Genomic DNA, 18,018 nt, shown 5'->3' with positions numbered 1-18,018 from the left:
TCAGGTGCCCAGCCAGGCGCTGTGGGGATGGCAGCGGGAGTGCACAGAGCTGTGATGTGTGTGTGCTCAGCGGCACACGCGGTGACTCACCAGTTATACCAGACTTAGTCAAGGGCAAAAATCACATACAGGGTACGCTGGGTTTACAGATTAAAAGGTTTGCAAACGTGGCACAGCTTCCCACACAACGCCTTTTCCTTAGTTATATGCCACCACTTCCACAAAGTCAGCAGGGACATCACGCTGATAACACTGTGCCCATGACTTTCATTCTTCAGATGGGGTAAAGAAACCCAAACGCCTTTTGAAGTCTCCTGGTCAACAAAAGAAGTGCTTTCCACATATGGCAGGAGCAGAAGAGCAGGCCGGCAGCCCAGCAGTGGGACAGGCAGCCACAGCAGCCTGCTCATGTCACACACAGCACCCAGCCGTGCAGCTCTGCACCCCATGTGCCACACTTCTTTCTGAAGCAAAGCAAACATCAACTTCAAAAAGAACTTCTTCCAAGTTCCACTTGTTCAACACTGTCAAAAAAACACCCCCACTCCCGCACTGTACAATGGTCAGAGCACAATGTAATATTGCTCTTATCAGCACCATAATCGTTTTGCTATCTAAACCTGAGCTGCAACCACTAGAGGGCAATTGCATACACTCAGATTCAATTTTAGTAAAGTGAACCAATTCTGTGCTTTTTTCACCTATCAGAAGACAAGCAGTCTTCTGGTTTATTTTCTGAAAGTATTTTTCGCAATGGAAGTGGCATTAATTGTAGAATATACATTGTCTATACTGTGAACTCCATCTTTGCAGTCTAAAGCCCTTACACATGAACTACAGCACTCACAGTACTTCTCAGACTTGAAAAATAGGTTTCTCAGCCTCAGTGTTCCTGCTACTGAAGTTATGTAAGCTACTGCAATTCCATCCAGAATAAGTAAGCACGTTTAACAATCAGAGGTGTCGAAGCCTTTTCAGATTAAACATAGGAAGTGAACTTCCTATCAATGGTGAAAGCACATCTAACCAGAAGAGAGACATGCTCCAAAAGAGCCAGAATTGCCACGTGAATTTTTTCCACTTCTAATCAGCAGCTCAAAAATAGTGCTACACAATTTCTTGAAACATGTTCCTGACATTTAATGTCTCAAGTTTGGCTCCCATTCGTTATCCAGACTCTCAGAAGAACAAAAGGGAAAGTCCAGAAACTGAAGCAAACCAGAACCAGTCACTCACTAAAAGAACAAGAAGAAAAATGACTGGGAGAAGGATACGCACTGGTAACTCAAGGCAAACACTTAAAGAATTACTTCAAAACCTACAGTTCCACTAGAAGACAGAAGAAAACTCCTCAAGCTCGGTTTCTGCAGTCATTAAAAATGATAATGTCATTGAACAGACATTCAGTGCATTCAGGCACTTGTCAAATCAGTCCCATTTACATCTATTCTGTGGAACAAAAACAGATGAGCCCTCAAACTCAGTTCACATGAAACTCATTCTGCGTGCCCAATACAAACACGGCCTTCCCACAGAAAAAAAGCGCACCTGCTCTTCAGTTGTAGGCTTTGACATACTCAGAGGTTTGTCATCCAAGCTTAAATTTAATACAGCAAAGACGAGATTATTTATACTTTGATTAAAGAAAAATCAGCGAGTCTTTTACGTTACCTATAATTAAGTAGAGCAGCCTTGTATTACTATGAAGTTTTAATGAACTTTTAATTAGGATTAGATCACGGAGTCATAGATGTTATCCATGTTTTATTTCAAATAATGTTAGATTCAAATCTAACTTTCCAGGGAAGTGTCAGGAATCAATTCTCTGCTTTCTCGTCCATGTATCTGCACCCTACCAAGCTCCTTCCTCCTCCTCCTTCGGTCCATGCTGTGGACACACTGTGCTGCACACACGTCCGTCTCCTCTCCCAGCCATCTGCTCCAGGAGCTGCTCCACAGCACACCCCAGCTTCTTCCCTCTGATATGCTTCGGTTGCTCTTGGAAGGCAAACTGGGCATGTGGAGGAACTGAGCGCAGACGGGTCCTTCCCACCACGGATCTGAGTGTGTCCAACGCATGTGAGCCACCAGAAGCACAGCACAGGACACCCTGTGCTATAAGGATTGGCCTTCAGCAGAACGTATCTTAAAAACAAAGGGATGATGCACTTGCAGACATAAGCAGAAGAAATTGTTCTTAAGGACAGAAAACTTTTTTTTTTTTTTAAACAGCATTTGTATATTTCATGTATTGCTTTTTTCATGCCTTTCTTAAAGCTTTCTTTCTTAAAGCCAAGTACAAGAGAATTATTCTGTTAATTGCAGTAGTCCCTCACACTGTGCAACTGCACTTTTCATACTTCATTCAAAGCCGGACAGCTTGAACAGCTTATCTACCCACACAGTGCCCAACACACCCAGCCCAAATGCAGACTCCAGCAGCTCCACGCCTCCAGTCCCAGGCACTCAACCACAGTGGACGCCAACCAGCTCAAAGCCTGATGCACACCAGCCAGCAGCAGTCACCTTCCGTCAGTTTCTCAACACTTTTATAACCTCAGCATTTCCTAACAGGCTCAATCAGGAACAGAGACATTTTCTTCACTTCCTTTTGAAAGGTTTAGCTTCAGTATTTAAACAACAGAAACAGTAAACAGATCAGCCGCGGAAATAGTTCAGAGTAACAAAACAAAAGGAAAATCCCAGGACAACTCACAGCGATATTATTCTGGAAGAAAACTAGAGGGCGTTTCTATCCACATCTAATTGCTGTGTTTAAAATGATTTACAAACATACTAAACTTCTTATAGTTTTAAAGTCTCTCTGTATTTAATCAATCATTCATACAACCAACAACCAATGGGAAAGTTATTTCTCCAGTTTTCACTGACTGCAAAGAGTATTTTAATCACTAAAAAAGCCATTCACCTAACAGTAACATTCTGTAAGTTGCAATAACAGTGTTATAACACTGGGTTAGGGCCAGAATGCCACATATTCACTTCTTTCCCAGGGGGACAATCGTCACTGAACTCTCAGGAACAACCATCACGTTTTACTCCGCCATTGCCCTCCTTCTAAAGGCTCAGTCACTTGCAGGTTACCGATGCTTTGCCCTGCAAACTCAGGAAGAGGCGTGCCCAGGTGAGTCAATGGGTATTTCCATACCACCTCAACTGCTCGGCTTCTCTCAGATTTCCATGCAGCCCAACTGAGGATTGAATACACACCAGCACCAGAAGAGTTCATTCCCTAACTCACTTCAAGCACTTAATAAAATAAAACATAAAAAAAACCTCAAATCACCTTGATTCAATAAAAAAAAATTAATTTCCTAAAATGCTCTTATTTTGAAACACACCCAATTCATTTTAAAGCAATACAATCTTTTCATTATGCTAAGAGTCACTCTGCAAATCTACAACCATCAGAGCAGTCTGTCCGACCAAGGCAATTCTAATCTGCTTTACAAAAGGCTCAAAACAAATGCTATTGCTGCACCCTCACAGGGATGGCTCTGCTTGATGCCTTCAAAATACTTGGACAGAACTTCAGAAATTAAGCTGAGAGAAATACGCATCCTTAGAAATGAAACATTCAAACATTAAACAGAAAATGTTCAAGGAAAAACTTTGTTACCTTAAATGATATTTGTAACTTTTAAGATGACTTTTTCCCAGCAGCATAGAAGTCTGCTCTTCAAGCACTAAGCTTAACGCAGAAGTAAATTTTAAAAAGAAGAAGTGATAACACGTTTCCTGTTGTGTTTTAGGAGCAATTTGCAACCTGAGGCACGTAATCCAACTTCAACTGCTCTAAAGTTTCAATATTCCCCTTTTCACAGCTTCATCCACTTGCAACTTCAGTCATCTTCTCTGTATCCCATCATCTTCCCTAAATTTCCAATGGAATCGAATCCCACACTGCATTCACTGTTCTGGTGTTTAATTAAATTTAAACAAAACCCATTTGTTTATCCCTCATACTGAGAATTCATCTGTGCTTAAGTGCTGTACAAAGCTCACTCCCACACTTCTCATACCTGACTGTACAGAGGTGCTTCCTGTTCCCCACAGTACCTAAATGCTTCCAGACCTTTCTATATAGCTCGCAGTCTCAAGAAGCAATTGCTCATGTTAGGAGTCTGAGATATGGGATCAGAAGAGTTGTGTCTAGCTTTTCACCTCACTCCTTCCCCCCGTTTTCTCTCTCGAGCCCCTCACAATGCTTGCCCTTGATTTCATCAGCCATGCAAAGTTTACCTTGAATCCATGCAGACAAAATATGGAAGGAACCAAGGCTGCAGCTGAGATGGGACACAGCCACAGCAGGAGCAGCAGTGGGAGGAAGGCAGCAGTCAGGGTCATGATGACTTTCAGGAAGCCACGTGTAAACTCTGTGCAGTGCCCAGTGAGAAAGCGGTGCTTGAAATCAGACAGCAAGAAGATAAGGTAGATCCTTATGTTCTACCACAGTCTGTGTTAGCTAATTTCTCATTAGCACTGCAGAAAAATGGTAAGACATACAAGCTTCCTGCTATAGGGCACGTCTAAGTTTTACCTAAATGTTATATCAGAACATCAGAAAAATGTTTAATAGTTTACTTAAGAAAAAGCAATCCTTCATGTCTATTTTTCAGGCCTTGAAGTCATAATACTTAAGAAAAACAATCAACTAAAGTACTTAAATGACAATGTTTTCAAAACTCCTAAATTTGGCCCAATACACCCTTAGTACAGTAAGCAACAATGTTAATTATTGTAATTTAGGCATTTAAATGATAATGCCCTTACTATGCCTTAAGGGTAGGCAGGTATCTGAGCACTTTGCACTTTAAAGAAGCTGTGCTCAGACTTCATGCTCATGGTTATATAGAATAAACATACGAGGCATCCCTCCCAATGGAGCTCTTCCTTGAGCAAGGTCACAGAGCTCTTTCCAAAGGCTTCTTCTTCAAAGCAGATAAACTTTCTCCTCCCTTTGTTGCCAACAAACAGAGCTCATACATCAAACACTGCATTAAAAAAGTAAAACTCCAGTGCAGCTGACACTTTCAATTGCTCAAAAATTGCTCTGTCAGGAGAACTGGATCTCTCCACCAGCTAGAGTCCATGTAGCTCATGCATTAAACACAGGAACTTGCTAGAGGAATTAAACAAGCCCTCAGACCAGCTCACTGACACAGCTAAAGGACCGACACTCCAGGCAGCTGTGTGAGTGCATGCAGTACATCTACATCTCAGCTCACCCTGTGCTGATTTATTACCAGTGTTCTTTTCTTCAACCAAAGTGAGACTCCATCAAGAATTAGAAAAAGCAAGAGCTTCCTTTTGGATGCAGATAATGGATTTTGGTTTGAGATCACTAAAATATCAGAGATGTTGAGCACTGCCAACAGTTACACAGCACTTTCATCTAGCACAGCACGGGCTTGATCTTCAACCACAACCACCTCATGAAAAAGAGCATTTGGGAAACCTCAGCATGAACATAACGATGGAATAAAATCCTTTTATCCACGAGAATTAGCGAGCACTTACTATTTCTCAAATCTTTCTGTTGACTGCAAATGTTTGCACTGGGAAGCAAACAATATAATTTCCACTCAGCTTTTCTCACCTATATAAGAACTGTCTAAAGCAATATTTAAAGCAGGGTTATGTAACATACTTTTTAGACTTAATTTAGGTTGAGGCATGACACCAGCAGACAGATCACTGAAATAATGTAACAAGATTATAGCTCCCCTAACATTAGGCTCAAAACTACATCCTCATTATAGGTTTTCAGTGGATACTGAAAAGCAATTATTTCTGTAAATCTTTTGGAAACAAAACTGCAATATAAGGAATACACGTACAACAAGTTTAAACTACAAAATACATCAAAGAGCACAAGTTACAGATCTCACAAGAAAGACTAGTCATCAAGACTCTTTAAGATTACATCATAAAACTTACATCACCATCTAAGTCATCCAACATCTACCTTAGGAAGACTCAACATAAAGCTTCGCAAGAAAAGGAAATCAAATGCATTTTCATTTGATCAACCAGGGGACATGATACAACCCCACCTCTCTGTGCATCTGCAGACAAGACTGTTCGAGTTCAGGCACATTTATTCTGTGCTATGAAGCAGGGAAAATCCCAGCACAAGGATGACCAGAAGAACACACAGGAATGCAATCTGATCACACAGAGTAGCTCAAAGAAACCAGGACAGCTGCATTAGGGCAGGTTATGTTTTGGTTGGTTGCAGAGGAGGTTTGGGATCTTTCTTTAAATTTCTCTTTTGTTTTAACCAAACTAATGCCTTTCAAACCCATCTCCAGAACGTGGGGTCAGATGAAGTGAACCTACAGCTAAAAGGCAGATCTATATTAAAGGCAGCATTGTGCAATAAGATATGTTGTATAACCTGTACTGACTTCAGTAGATGTTCAGTACCAAAATAGAACACAAGTTTTAAGTTGTCATTATAAGTCAATACAAAGCAGAACACACCAAGAGCTTTTCCCCTTCCGCCTACCTGTAAATTAAAAACCTACCCAAATGCAGCAGACACAGTTTTGATTTTCAAAATAATAGTCAGACGTATGAACTTAACTAAAAATAAGGATGAAGCTGATGGTGTAGAGCAGTCAAAGAGACTTAGGATATCCATGTGTTCCTGTGCTAACATAACAGCAGTATGAGTTCCTCCTTTAATTCCATAGGGAGATCCTTTGTCCACTGACCAAATTACTGGCACTAGATTACAAACAATATTGATAGCCCTAACAAAAGTCCTGTTAAACAGCACCGCTGTAGCTTTACCTTGTGTCAGCTAATCACACAGAGTCCAAAACCAGACATCCTCTTTCTATGATGATTTCTATTCCTGCCTCTTTCAGAAACTCTGGAATATGCAGTCGAGGAAAAGTTCTCGAAGAGGAAGATTTAAAGATACCAATTTCCTCTTTGAGCTTTTAAAAAGGAAGTCGTGGTTGAGAGCTGTAAGTGAAAGTATTGTATTATTTCCACCCCTATGGAACTAGGAACATTACTATATTGCCTTTTATACAGAACTCCTTTTCTAACAAGAGAATCTCCACCTGACATATTTTGTTGGGAATTTTACAGACGCTGAAAGCTGAAGATCCTGAGAACATACCTGAATTGACAACAGCAACACAGAGTAAGAGCCAACCTACCAAGTACTTCTGATTCTGTTCTCAGAAATTTTATTCAAAGCACCTACAGATTAAATTCTATACCTGAAATTCTACCCCATGCCCACAGACAATCTACTTAGTCCTACCTTGGAGCTCAGGATTGGGCTATGTGACTTCCAGCATCACTTATTCTGTGAAAATAGGTCCTTGTACCACAATTTGGTGGTCCTCATTCACAGTGGTGTAACTTCCTTCAAAGCAGATGCCGCCCTAACTATGCTTAATGACTTACAGCTCTGGAATCCATAGAAACAAAAAACATTTCAACAAACTCATAGTTTGCCCCTTGATAATATGTGATTATACTGACTCCACGTAGCCTTAAAAACCCTCTGTCATTTAGCAAATGGAGTCCCTGTAATGATAGCGAGAAAATAACAAGGGGCCACAACTACCTATCAAGATCAAAGACCAGAAAGAACAGCTTGTCTGCAGAATGGATTCTTTCATGTACAAATATAAAAAACCCTTATTTTCCTTTCCCAAACAGAATTTAGAATAGGAAGAATTACAAGTAATTCATTAATCCTCCTGAAAGGCCACATCTCTCCAGCAGTAGGAAAAGATAAATCTAAATGTAGAAACACTAAAATAAAATTGCAAGTAATAGCACTGCCAGAAACGATTTACAACGCTACAGTCCTTAAGTCCATTCACCTATTACAGCCAACAGCCAAATCAGGAGGGAGTGGCCAATTAATTGTGCCAGAAATTATGGGGCAAGTCACCAGAAATTTTAAAGGCAAACAGGCAGAAGCAAACATCCCAGCTCTGCAGAGCCAGGAGACGTCTTCCAAAGATGCTGTACAAATATTTATTTGGCCTCTAATTACGATTTCCTTCTCTGCTATGAAACACGAGCATTTCTATTCCTTCCCTTAAAAAGGTTACCAGTCAATACACCCCACACACACCCACAACTTTTATATCTTCAGCCCTCGCATTCATTTTCTGTCTTATGGAAGAGACATTTCAATAATAACAATGAGAACACAGGGAACTGAACTATTAACCAGCACATAACATGGCTTGGCAAAGACACTAAGTTCTATGTGCCCTTCACTATAAGCAGCACAGGGATTTGCCAAGGATAGTTAATTTTTACATTTTGCAAACGTTGCTTGTGTTCACTGTGCTTTTCCACTCAACCAGCGTTAATTCAGCATTTTGGACTTTTTCTACCATAAGGCTGCAAGTTCAGTTTCTTCAAGAGCAAAACGAACTCTGAGGAATCACTTAATCCAATATGTGTGCCTGGTGCAATGTAGCACAAAAATTGTATCTGATCATCTGGCTCCACCACAGTCATTTCACTGCTCTCTGGCAGGCAGACAGATGCTGTTTGTTGCAGGGGTTTATGAAGTTACAGTCCTCTCTACCTTTCCACCTGAGGTTCCCACCTGCAAACCAGACAAAAAATGCTTGCCTATGCTGGATAGAAACTCGATTTCTGCCAGCCTTCCTCCATCGGTTCTGCTACAAGAACAAATACCACTGAGAAGACAGACAAGTTGAGAACAAGATTTGCCACAGTAGGACTTCACTAAACTTCAGTTATGCCGAGTCCAAACTCAGCATGTTAGAAATATCATCAGAAAGCAATTATTTGATCTGACTAATAAACAAACAGACCCACAGACAACCACATAATTTAGTAGCCATGTGAGACAGCAGAGATCAGCTGTGTCAGTGTGCTACTTAGAGTTGATTTCAATTACTTTTATTAGACAACAAAGCGATCTAAACTTTCCAAACTCAGTAAGAAAAAATTAGAGGACAAGGACAAACCAAAAGCATTTTTGCAGTGCAAAATGAGTCTGCCTGCTTAAGATGAATGGATCACTGCAAACAACGCATGCAAGTTCTTCAAAGTAAAACTTTGAAAGATATATAATCAAAGTGGTTTAGAAAGTCTTATATTTGTAAGCGTGGGACCAGGAGCGAGCCCAAACCACGCCACTAGAGGCCTAAGGAAAACACATTAACCAGCCTTTATCACGGCTAAGTAACATAATTCATTTGAGGTTTGTAAAAATTCATTTCAAACACAAAAGGGATTTTTGTTTGTTTTTAAAACCTAATCGATGTGTTGGTGTTCCTGGCACAGTACTGATGTACCATGACTGCAATGGATCAGCTCCAAGAATTACAGTATTAGCTCTGCAGCACTGGCTCTAGATGGTATCACTGCAGGGAAATCCTTTCAGCAGCAGCTCACCTCCACAATAAACAGCCAGCAGCCCTTCTGCACCACGTCTGGTACCGGCATTTTGGTGAAGTTTACTGAAACACAGCTCCCATCCCATGCCCATCTTATACCAGCATAAAAGTGGATAGATCATTTAGGGTGATAACCTCTTGCATAAAAATATTAATGCATATCTGTGAGGACTGGCTGATCTCACTGCTCTCTGTAAAATTTAACCTTGGAACATTATGGAAGAGCTCCGTCTCGCAGGGCACTCGGAATAAACAACGTCTGGAAGATAAAGTGCCTCTCAACAGACACTGCAGACTGTGAGCACAAAGCACCACTGAAAATAGTGAAAGCACTGTTCAGCTCTCAAAGACAACAACTGTAACAAAGATGAAGAGGCATTAGACAAAAAATAAAGAGCAGACAGCGGCAATCTAAAGAAATGCTACTGATAATGAGAAATGAAGCATCTCTTGCAGAGACCAGCACTGAGCAGAACAGAGCATTGCACAGAAATCTCTGCAAGACACAGCAGAAACAATTTGATAAAAAGCCCACAGCCCCCAACCACCACTTTCCATATCCCACTAAGTTTTATGAAACAGAATTATCCAAACACTTCTGAACAAACACCACGTCCAGAGAAGTTACCCTTCACTTCTCAAACCTTGCCAAATTCATGACCCCCACACACTGTAAGCATATCACTATGTGAACAACATGATTCCTTTTTACAACTTCTTTCTTGCCCCGTCAATATATTTGTATCCCTTGTACAAGAAAAACAAACAAACAAAAACAACATACCAATGAATTTCCTGTGTTGGTTGTGTAAATTACATGTAGGACCCTACACACAACCTAACAAAATGCTGACGGAGATAATAACATGGGCAGAGCCAGCAGTACAACCCAACACAGTCTTATCTTTCTTTGCTGCTCTGTCACACTGCTGAGCACTGTCCCACTGCCATGAATACCAGGATCTATGCAAGACACCTCACCGGAGGCGACTTACCCCTGCAAAGTCCATGCTGACTGTTGCCAAGTCACCTTCTCCCTCACGTGCCCAGGGATGAGATCCAAAACTTGTTGCAAGATTTTCCCAAGCACCAACACACAGCTGAGCCACCTGCTCTGCCCTGGCCTTGCCTTTGGGGTTGGGGCTTTTTGCTCTCTTTGAAGATGGTGCTCCCTGCAGGGAACACTCTTTCACACTTTTATTCCACATAATGTAAGGCTAGAAGCCATGAAGTACAGCCTTAATAAATTTTATCTGCTAGCATATTGACTATTTGGCTTTTAATCTACTAATTAGCACTTCTGTAACCAAGATAACATGAGACTGTTTAACTCAATTACTAGCCACACCGAATGAAATGAAAGCAGCAGTATTAGCTGCCATTCTGCCAGGAAATCTTGCACCTACACAACTTTATTCAGCTAACGATGACCAATAATTCATAGTTCTTTTGTTATAAAATGATCCTTTAGTTCTCATACAGCCACATTCTCTGCTATGAAAGACTCTCCCATTAATCAGCCTAAGGCACTAGATGAATCAACAAACTTTTATTCTTGAAAGTCTGAATACACTGGAAATCCAGTTTTTTTCTACCAAGCATTCCAGTCTGGCAGAAGTCGCATACAAACTATCAAACATTCACAACTTGCTAATATAATATAACACACATACACACACAAAAATCAGTTTTAAGACTATTCCAACTGAGCACTTAAAGAGTTCCTGCCCTTCTGCAGTGACAGAAGCTGAGGAAGCATAGCATGCTTTCATGTGCTCTGATTCACACTTTGCAGAACACTGCTTGCTCAGCACATCATCCACGTCCTACATACCTGGTGACTGCTGTTACAGGCCTCTCTTACAAAGATTAACTCGTAACTATTCCCCCCTAACCGATAAAGAAATAAAAATAATAATCAGGTCTAAGCCTAAGATTCTAATTTTAGTGCTGTATGAAAAACCTACAATTGAAAGGACACAACAAACTGCTTCTATAAAGACAAGCAAGAAGAGACATTATGCTGTTTTTCTATAAATGCACTGCTAAGCATAAAAACAATCACAAACCTGAGTACAGGTTTCCCCCTCCACTCCTTTTATGTATTTTCAGGTTTACATAAAAACCCTCCAAAAAACAAATGCAATTTGAAATACCTTCTTTTAACTGCTGCTGTTTTCTTGTGGCCTTGAAGACTCATCCCACTTTTATCATTACTAATGCTGGTGTGACACAGGCATTATCTCCTTACTACAAGGCAGCTTTTTGCACATATGGACTGCCCTTATACTAAGTTTCGAGGTTGTCTCTGCCTCAAAAAGTTTGTTTACTGACCAGCTGTCTTGCCCATACTTTACTAATGCTCCCTCTCCCCACTTTCCACCCTTCCCTACAGATTACGCTGATACAGTTATTTGCAGACTATGTAGCACACACAGGACCATTCACATGATTCACTACAACAAAACAAACACAACTCCAAACCCTCAAGGAAAAAAACCAGCAGCACAGCAGAAAGGCGGCTGGAGAGGCAGCAGAGAGCACAGGCTGGGAATGCAGGATCTGCCATTGCCATCGAAGCACACAGCTTAGCAGCGCCTGGCCCCAGATGATTCATGAACTATTTTTACATTTCTCAAGGATTTCTCTTTGTTATTAAGTTAACATTTCACGGTCTTATCTCTCAGAAAAGCAATATTGGTAAGAGTCTTATTGATAAGCTTCTAAGAAATGTTTACAACCGCTACGGCAAAAACAACTTGGGCAGACCTATATATACATCCCGGATAGGATAATGATACGTTCCTACATGAGATACACGTATGAGAAGATCTGTAAACAATGGCAATGAACATTCCCGCATGCAAATATTCCAGCATAATTTAGGTTTTTGTTTATTCATTTAACACACCACAGCGTTTTAAGCAGCTTTTGTGATTCCAGATTAAGATTGTATTTACCACCACCCACCTTTTCCCAGCAGCACTTCATATTCTCTCCTTCACTGCATTTCCCCCCCTCCTCCAACTCCGTCTTCCCTAAATGTACCACTGTTGTCATGAAGCAAACAGAATCCAAAGCTCTGTGTTCTGCTTTATCAATTCTTTCTGCCTTTTGCAATGCTCCAACATGTAAAACGTACAGTGATACATTCCTGTGCATCATCTGAAACCCCACTCTTTATTTAGTTATCACTATGGCTACTGATCCAGATTCTCATTTGCGCAATTTTCATCAAGATTCCCCCCATCAACTTCTCACATGATGGTATTTCAAGAGCTATCACATGTTACCATCTTATTTACTACTACCAAGTTGCTATTTTAGATCAGCTAAAGATAAAAGGAATAAGCGTATCATTTTTTGACACGTGTTAGAGGAGCTAATGCTAACTAAATATTTAAGAACAGTACTAAACAACAACTGGGTCCCTCTTCACCTCTTCTCTGAGTTAGCAGAGTTGCTCAACATTCAGTGTTTTCTCTAATTAAACCACCTGTAATACGCCTAGAGTATTTATAGCCATCACAGGGCACATAAGGGTCTTAAAATGCTTATTAAGAATGAAAATGTTGATTAAAAAAACCATATGTACAATACCTTTACAATTCAAATCAGTACAATAAAGTAAAACCTTTCCCTTTGTGTCAAAAAACAGTTAAAAACTGAGCTTAAACTAAAATTAGCCATATTTCATGCACTTAAGATCTTAAGAGTGTCCAAGAATGTATATCACAAACATTATAGATCCAAAACAGTATTTTTAATGAATCACAGATAGCAGTTCACACAATTACAAGTAACTTGAAAGCCATGCCATAACCCAGCCTCACGAAATTAAACGCTTGTCTTGTCCCATCATGCCCAGGTGTTGCATAACAGGGGATAGCTAACAATGGAAGGTTTAAGAACTTTGTTCTACTGCCCTTCATGCTGTGTCACACTAGTAAAAAACACAGCATTCATTACTGACTTTATTATTCCTGAAATCAAGAGCTACACTGACCGCATTTCTCAGAAGAGCGTGCAGGGAAGCTTAAAGAGAAAAAGAAAAAGGAGCTAATTTGTACCAGGTGGAGTTTCAGGGTGGAACATCAACACATGAGGAAGAAAATAACAGCACAGAGCAACTGAAATCTGCACTTCGTTCCCTTCTTGTTGAAATTTAAGTTCACAGCCATTGAGTGAAATGGCTTTACTTGTCCCAGTTCAAACCCTAGCGGACAAAACATGCACTACAGAACCTGTGTATTTCACATAACACCACAGCTACTGCCTTTCTGAGGGAAACAGCAGCAGGTTAATACATCTCCGGATGGATTTTAATACCATTTTCACTAGCAATGAGAAAATACCTTGTATGCCATCTGCTACACCCCCACTACCCACCGGGTCCAAACAAAACACGCTATATATGATTTCAAAAATGTAGGAAGAGCAGCACACAAACCCAGCACGCTTTTAAATCTGCTTTCTGCCAGCTGCTCAAAATGGGATTTATTTACACGCTCAGTTAATCAGTTCTTAGTATTTGGAAAAAAAAATAAACGTATTATTCACACAAGTCTGAGCCATATCTGTAATTATTACTCACCTCAAAATCACGCACTCCAGCACGCACATTTTTCAGCACTGTTAGCTTTAAGTACTTTTAAGAACTGACAAAGTTTCAGCTTGGTAAGAAATTATCAGTTTACCAGAGAATTAATCACTAACTATAACACAATCCTTCCACACACAGCCACGTTTATTACGGTGAAACAAAAGTGATCTGCAATATTTGGGGACTCGCTCAAATAAATAAGGTTTGCTATTTTTAAATCAAGCAAGCAAAACATCTTACCTTGCCTGTCTTGTGATCAAACCAGACAAGTGCGTGGTTCCTGGACAGCACCTTACAGTCAAAAGTCGCATTATTCTGAGCTGGCCTGCAGCGAGCCACTGAGCGGCCGATCTTGACGGGCTCATCCAGGTAGACATGACGCTCCTGAAACGGATGGGAGTTGGGGCGGCAGGTGAAGATGGCCAAGGCTGAAGGCATCGAGGACAGATTGGGGTTGCCACACCAACCAGAGACGAAGACAACCTCTTCTGATGCAGATGCAGACCGTCCTCCACGATTTTTATGCCAAACTTCCACAGCAAGTTTACATTAAAGCACGACAAACATTATCGCATACGAGAGGCCTAACAACTCATGGTTTCAGTGTGTAAACTAATTCTGGCAATAATCCAGTGAAAAAGCCCCATTATGTCTCTTAACAACATCAGCAGTGGCCCAGAAAATGTCTAAAACGTACCACTTTCAATCCATCCTCCTCTGGAAGAACAGGAACAAGCATCTGATTTCTTCAGAGAGAAGGAAAGGCTCCTTGAGAGAAGGAGAGAACGTCTTAAATCCAAGTGGATGAGTCATACAAATACTTTTGTTTGGGACCTCGACCGCCTCCTTTTTTTTCCCCCTTCCGTAAACAACACTGACCACCGCACCATGGAAGCAAAGAGAGGTTTAGGGAAGGGGGAAAAGGACCCGAGTCCTCCCTCAGAGCTCACGGAGCAGAAAGGCGGTCGCAGAGCCCGCACTCCGCAGCGGGGATCGGGTCGTGTCACAGGGCGGTCCGCATCTCCTCATCATCGTCCATTAAAGCAGACAGGCGCTCCTCGGGCCGGGCTACCAGAGCGACGCCGAACCCCAGATAAAGCCGAAGCGCTCTACAGCCCCGCGAAGCCGCTGGGCCGAGGAGCTCGGTGCGGCATGGAACGGGCTCGCGGCTCCGCTCTCAGTTCCAGGCCGGCGGGCAGCTCGCTGGGCCCCAGGCGCTCTGACAGCTCGCTGCGGCTCCGGGTCGCTGCCGGCGGGGGGCGGCTCCAGGAAGTCCCTCCGAAGCCCCCACACCGCTCCGGTAGAGGGGGCGGCCCACGGCTCCGCTCAGCCCCGCCGCAGGTGGCCGCTCATGGGGGGCCGCCCCGCGCCTTCTCCGCACGCCGAGCGCGTCTCCTTCGGGCCCGGCGCTGTGAGGGCCCGGCGCTGTGAGGGCCTGGCGGCGGGGCCCGCTCGGTAGCTCTGCCTCTCAGGCGGCCGCCGACCGCGAAAACTTTCCTCCGACCTGCGGAGCCGAAAACAAACCGGGTCAGATTCGTTCCCCGCCCGGCGCGGCCCCGCGCCTCCCCCCGGCCCAGCGGCGCCCGACCCCGAGGGAGCAGCGGGGGCGCGGCGGAGCCCCGCTCCCTCCCTTACCTTCAGCGCAGCCGCCGCCATAGTGACTGGAAACCTACCCGGTGTAACAGCCGCGGCGCTGCCGGGGAGGGGCGGGGGTCGGAGGGCGGAGCCGTGCTCGGCGGGGCCCCGACCATAGGGAACGAGCGGCGGCCGCCCCCGGCTGTGGAGCTGGAGACTGCGCAGGAGTGGATCGGCCTCCGGCTCATGCGCGGTGCTGCCCGTGAAGCTGCGGCACAGGAGGAGCAACGCCCTGAGCCGGGTGACGGGCTGAGGGAGCCGGCGGGAGCCTCAGAGCGGGACGGGAGGGAGGGAGAGGCGGCTGGGGCCGGCAGCAGGTGGGAGCTGGGAGGTGACAGGGCTCCGCCCGCCGCCATCCCGCAGCCCAGCCGGCGGAGCTCCGCGCACATCCCGCTCTGTGCTGCAGCTCGAGCGGCGGGTGCCGCTCCCTCAAGGTCACGCAGCAGCCGGGGCTCTGCAGACCCAGTCTGTCCATAAGTCAGTCCGTATAAAGCAAACGAGATGAGATTGTTTGATACGAGAGAGATGGTGGAGCTGTGCCAGCGCTATAATTAACCCGTGACAAGGTGCTGGGATTAGGGACAGGCCGGGCTGTGCAGCCAGCAGTGAGTGAGACACGAGCACTCGAGGTAAGGCAGCACAGTGCATAAGGAGTGGTTACAGTAAGAGCTCAGGGTCGACTTCGTTTTTTCCTCCTCTTTTTTTGACTATGTTTATTACCGAGGGAGACCTGATGTGTTGCAGCCTTGTTTGACTCTGTTCTCCTTCCAATGATACAAAAAGAGAAGAAAAAAACACCTAGGAGGAGTAAGAATCAAGAGGACTGAATCACAGTATAGATAAACAGCTGAGCAGTGGATGCATTTCAGTAATGTCCTCTCTAAGCATTTATGTTTTTGCAGATCTGATTATTGAGAATCAAACATATTTCATACCGTGTTATCTCTACAACATCTTAAGGTCTTTTGTGACCAGATGGAAAAAAGAATATCTTAAGTTTACATGTACTTTAAGCCCCTGTCGTATATGTTACAATATCCTGAACTTAGTCTATCCCTCAGAAAGGTCCCATTATGACAACTCCAAGGGGCAAGTAAAGTCAAGCTCTACCCCAGCTAAATTACTCATACCTGTGCTCCCGCAGCTGACCCAACACTTCTCAGCTGATTAATCAGAGGTTCAGGCTGTGATTATCAATTTCCCATACCCCATCATAACTGAGGGCAGGACAGCTCTGTAGCCATTTTGGATATGGGAAATCAGAGCAGTAGATTCTGAGTGTGCTAGTTTGGATAATAACAGATAACGCTGTTTAGGTTCATAGCAATCCTTGCTTGTCCGCTAGAGGGCTGGGGACAAGACTAGCTGGCTCACACTCTCGGTTTGCTGACCTGTGGTTGCTTTTTAGGCACAGTATATTGTTCTTGAGTGGGACAAGCGGTCTCAGAAAGCAGGTTAATCTGTTAAAATGTACTGCTTGTGGTTTTTGATAAAGCATACAATATTCTGTGTATGTTTGATATATGTATCTCCAGACACAGCACTACTTGGTATCATTTCAGGGCACATCAGTACAGCAATAATCCTATTTGAATCTTAGCTGTGTGTTGTTTGTAGGAGCTGCTCAGTGCACAGGTACGTGTTCTTCGCGTGCTTTCTCTAGCGCTGTATTTCTGTCCTTGCTGTTCCTGTTTCAGCTCCTACATGGATCCAGCACATTAAGTACTGTGGTAGAATCACTGCCATGAGTTTGACTTGATGAAGCCAACCCTCAGCCTTGTGTTATTCTGCACAGCAATCATTTATAGAGCCTGGGAATGAGCAAAGCTGTAACGGCTGGTGAGTTTGAGGTGGCACAAAGAAACAAGAGCTGAAGCAGCTGCAGAACCATCCTGCACAGCCACTAATGCCTCCATATCTTACTGCATGTCTGCAGTTTGCTTTGCCACCAATGGCTTGTGCTAACTGGAGGCTGTATCTTAAACTATTACAATTATAATGTGAATTTGCCTGAGTTACATGTTTGTTCCTCTTTGTGTAGGAAATTGCGATAAAGGTGAAAGCATCCTTTAGTTTCTTACGGTTCTGTTTTGATAGTTAACCAAATGTCGCTAATGAATGTTGCACTGCCCATGGAGGTGGTGGAGTCACCGACCACAGGAGTGTTCAAGAAACGTTTGGATGTGGTGTTGAGGAATATGATTTAGCTGGGAAGTATTGCTAATGGTTGGACCACTCTCCTAGTGAAGAACTTCCCCCTAACATCCAACCTAAATCTTCCCTCTTTTAACTTAAAACCATTTCCCCATGTCCTGCTATTATCAGCCCTTTCCAAGAGTTTAC

At 43.2% G+C, this 18,018-nt stretch overlaps 1 protein-coding gene across 10 annotated transcripts in view; it reads right to left on the bottom strand.

The window, feature by feature from the left end:
* SLMAP (sarcolemma associated protein) overlaps positions 1 to 14,622 on the bottom strand; it is an 80,398-nt gene extending 65,776 nt beyond the window's left edge. For 7 of the 10 annotated variants that reach the window (XM_032447217.1, XM_015874890.2, XM_015874889.2 and 4 more), the window contains exon 1: positions 14,281 to 14,349. Coding sequence is in view for 2 of the 10 variants with exons in the window: in XM_032447219.1 (XP_032303110.1) it covers positions 14,281 to 14,478 (198 nt within the window). In the remaining 8 variants the exon portion in view is untranslated. Of the gene's footprint in view, positions 1 to 14,280 lie in introns of all 10 variants that reach the window. The other 3 variants (XM_032447219.1, XM_032447220.1, XM_032447218.1) reach the window with 2 other exon arrangements.
* Between the last annotated feature and the right edge of the window lie 3,396 nt (positions 14,623 to 18,018).

This window comes from Coturnix japonica, chromosome 12 (genome assembly GCF_001577835.2).
Source record: "Coturnix japonica isolate 7356 chromosome 12, Coturnix japonica 2.1, whole genome shotgun sequence".
In the NCBI taxonomy this organism is placed as follows: domain Eukaryota; kingdom Metazoa; phylum Chordata; class Aves; order Galliformes; family Phasianidae; genus Coturnix; species Coturnix japonica.
The sequence above is the reverse complement of the archived record's forward strand: the minus strand, read 5'-3'. Positions and strand labels throughout refer to the sequence as shown.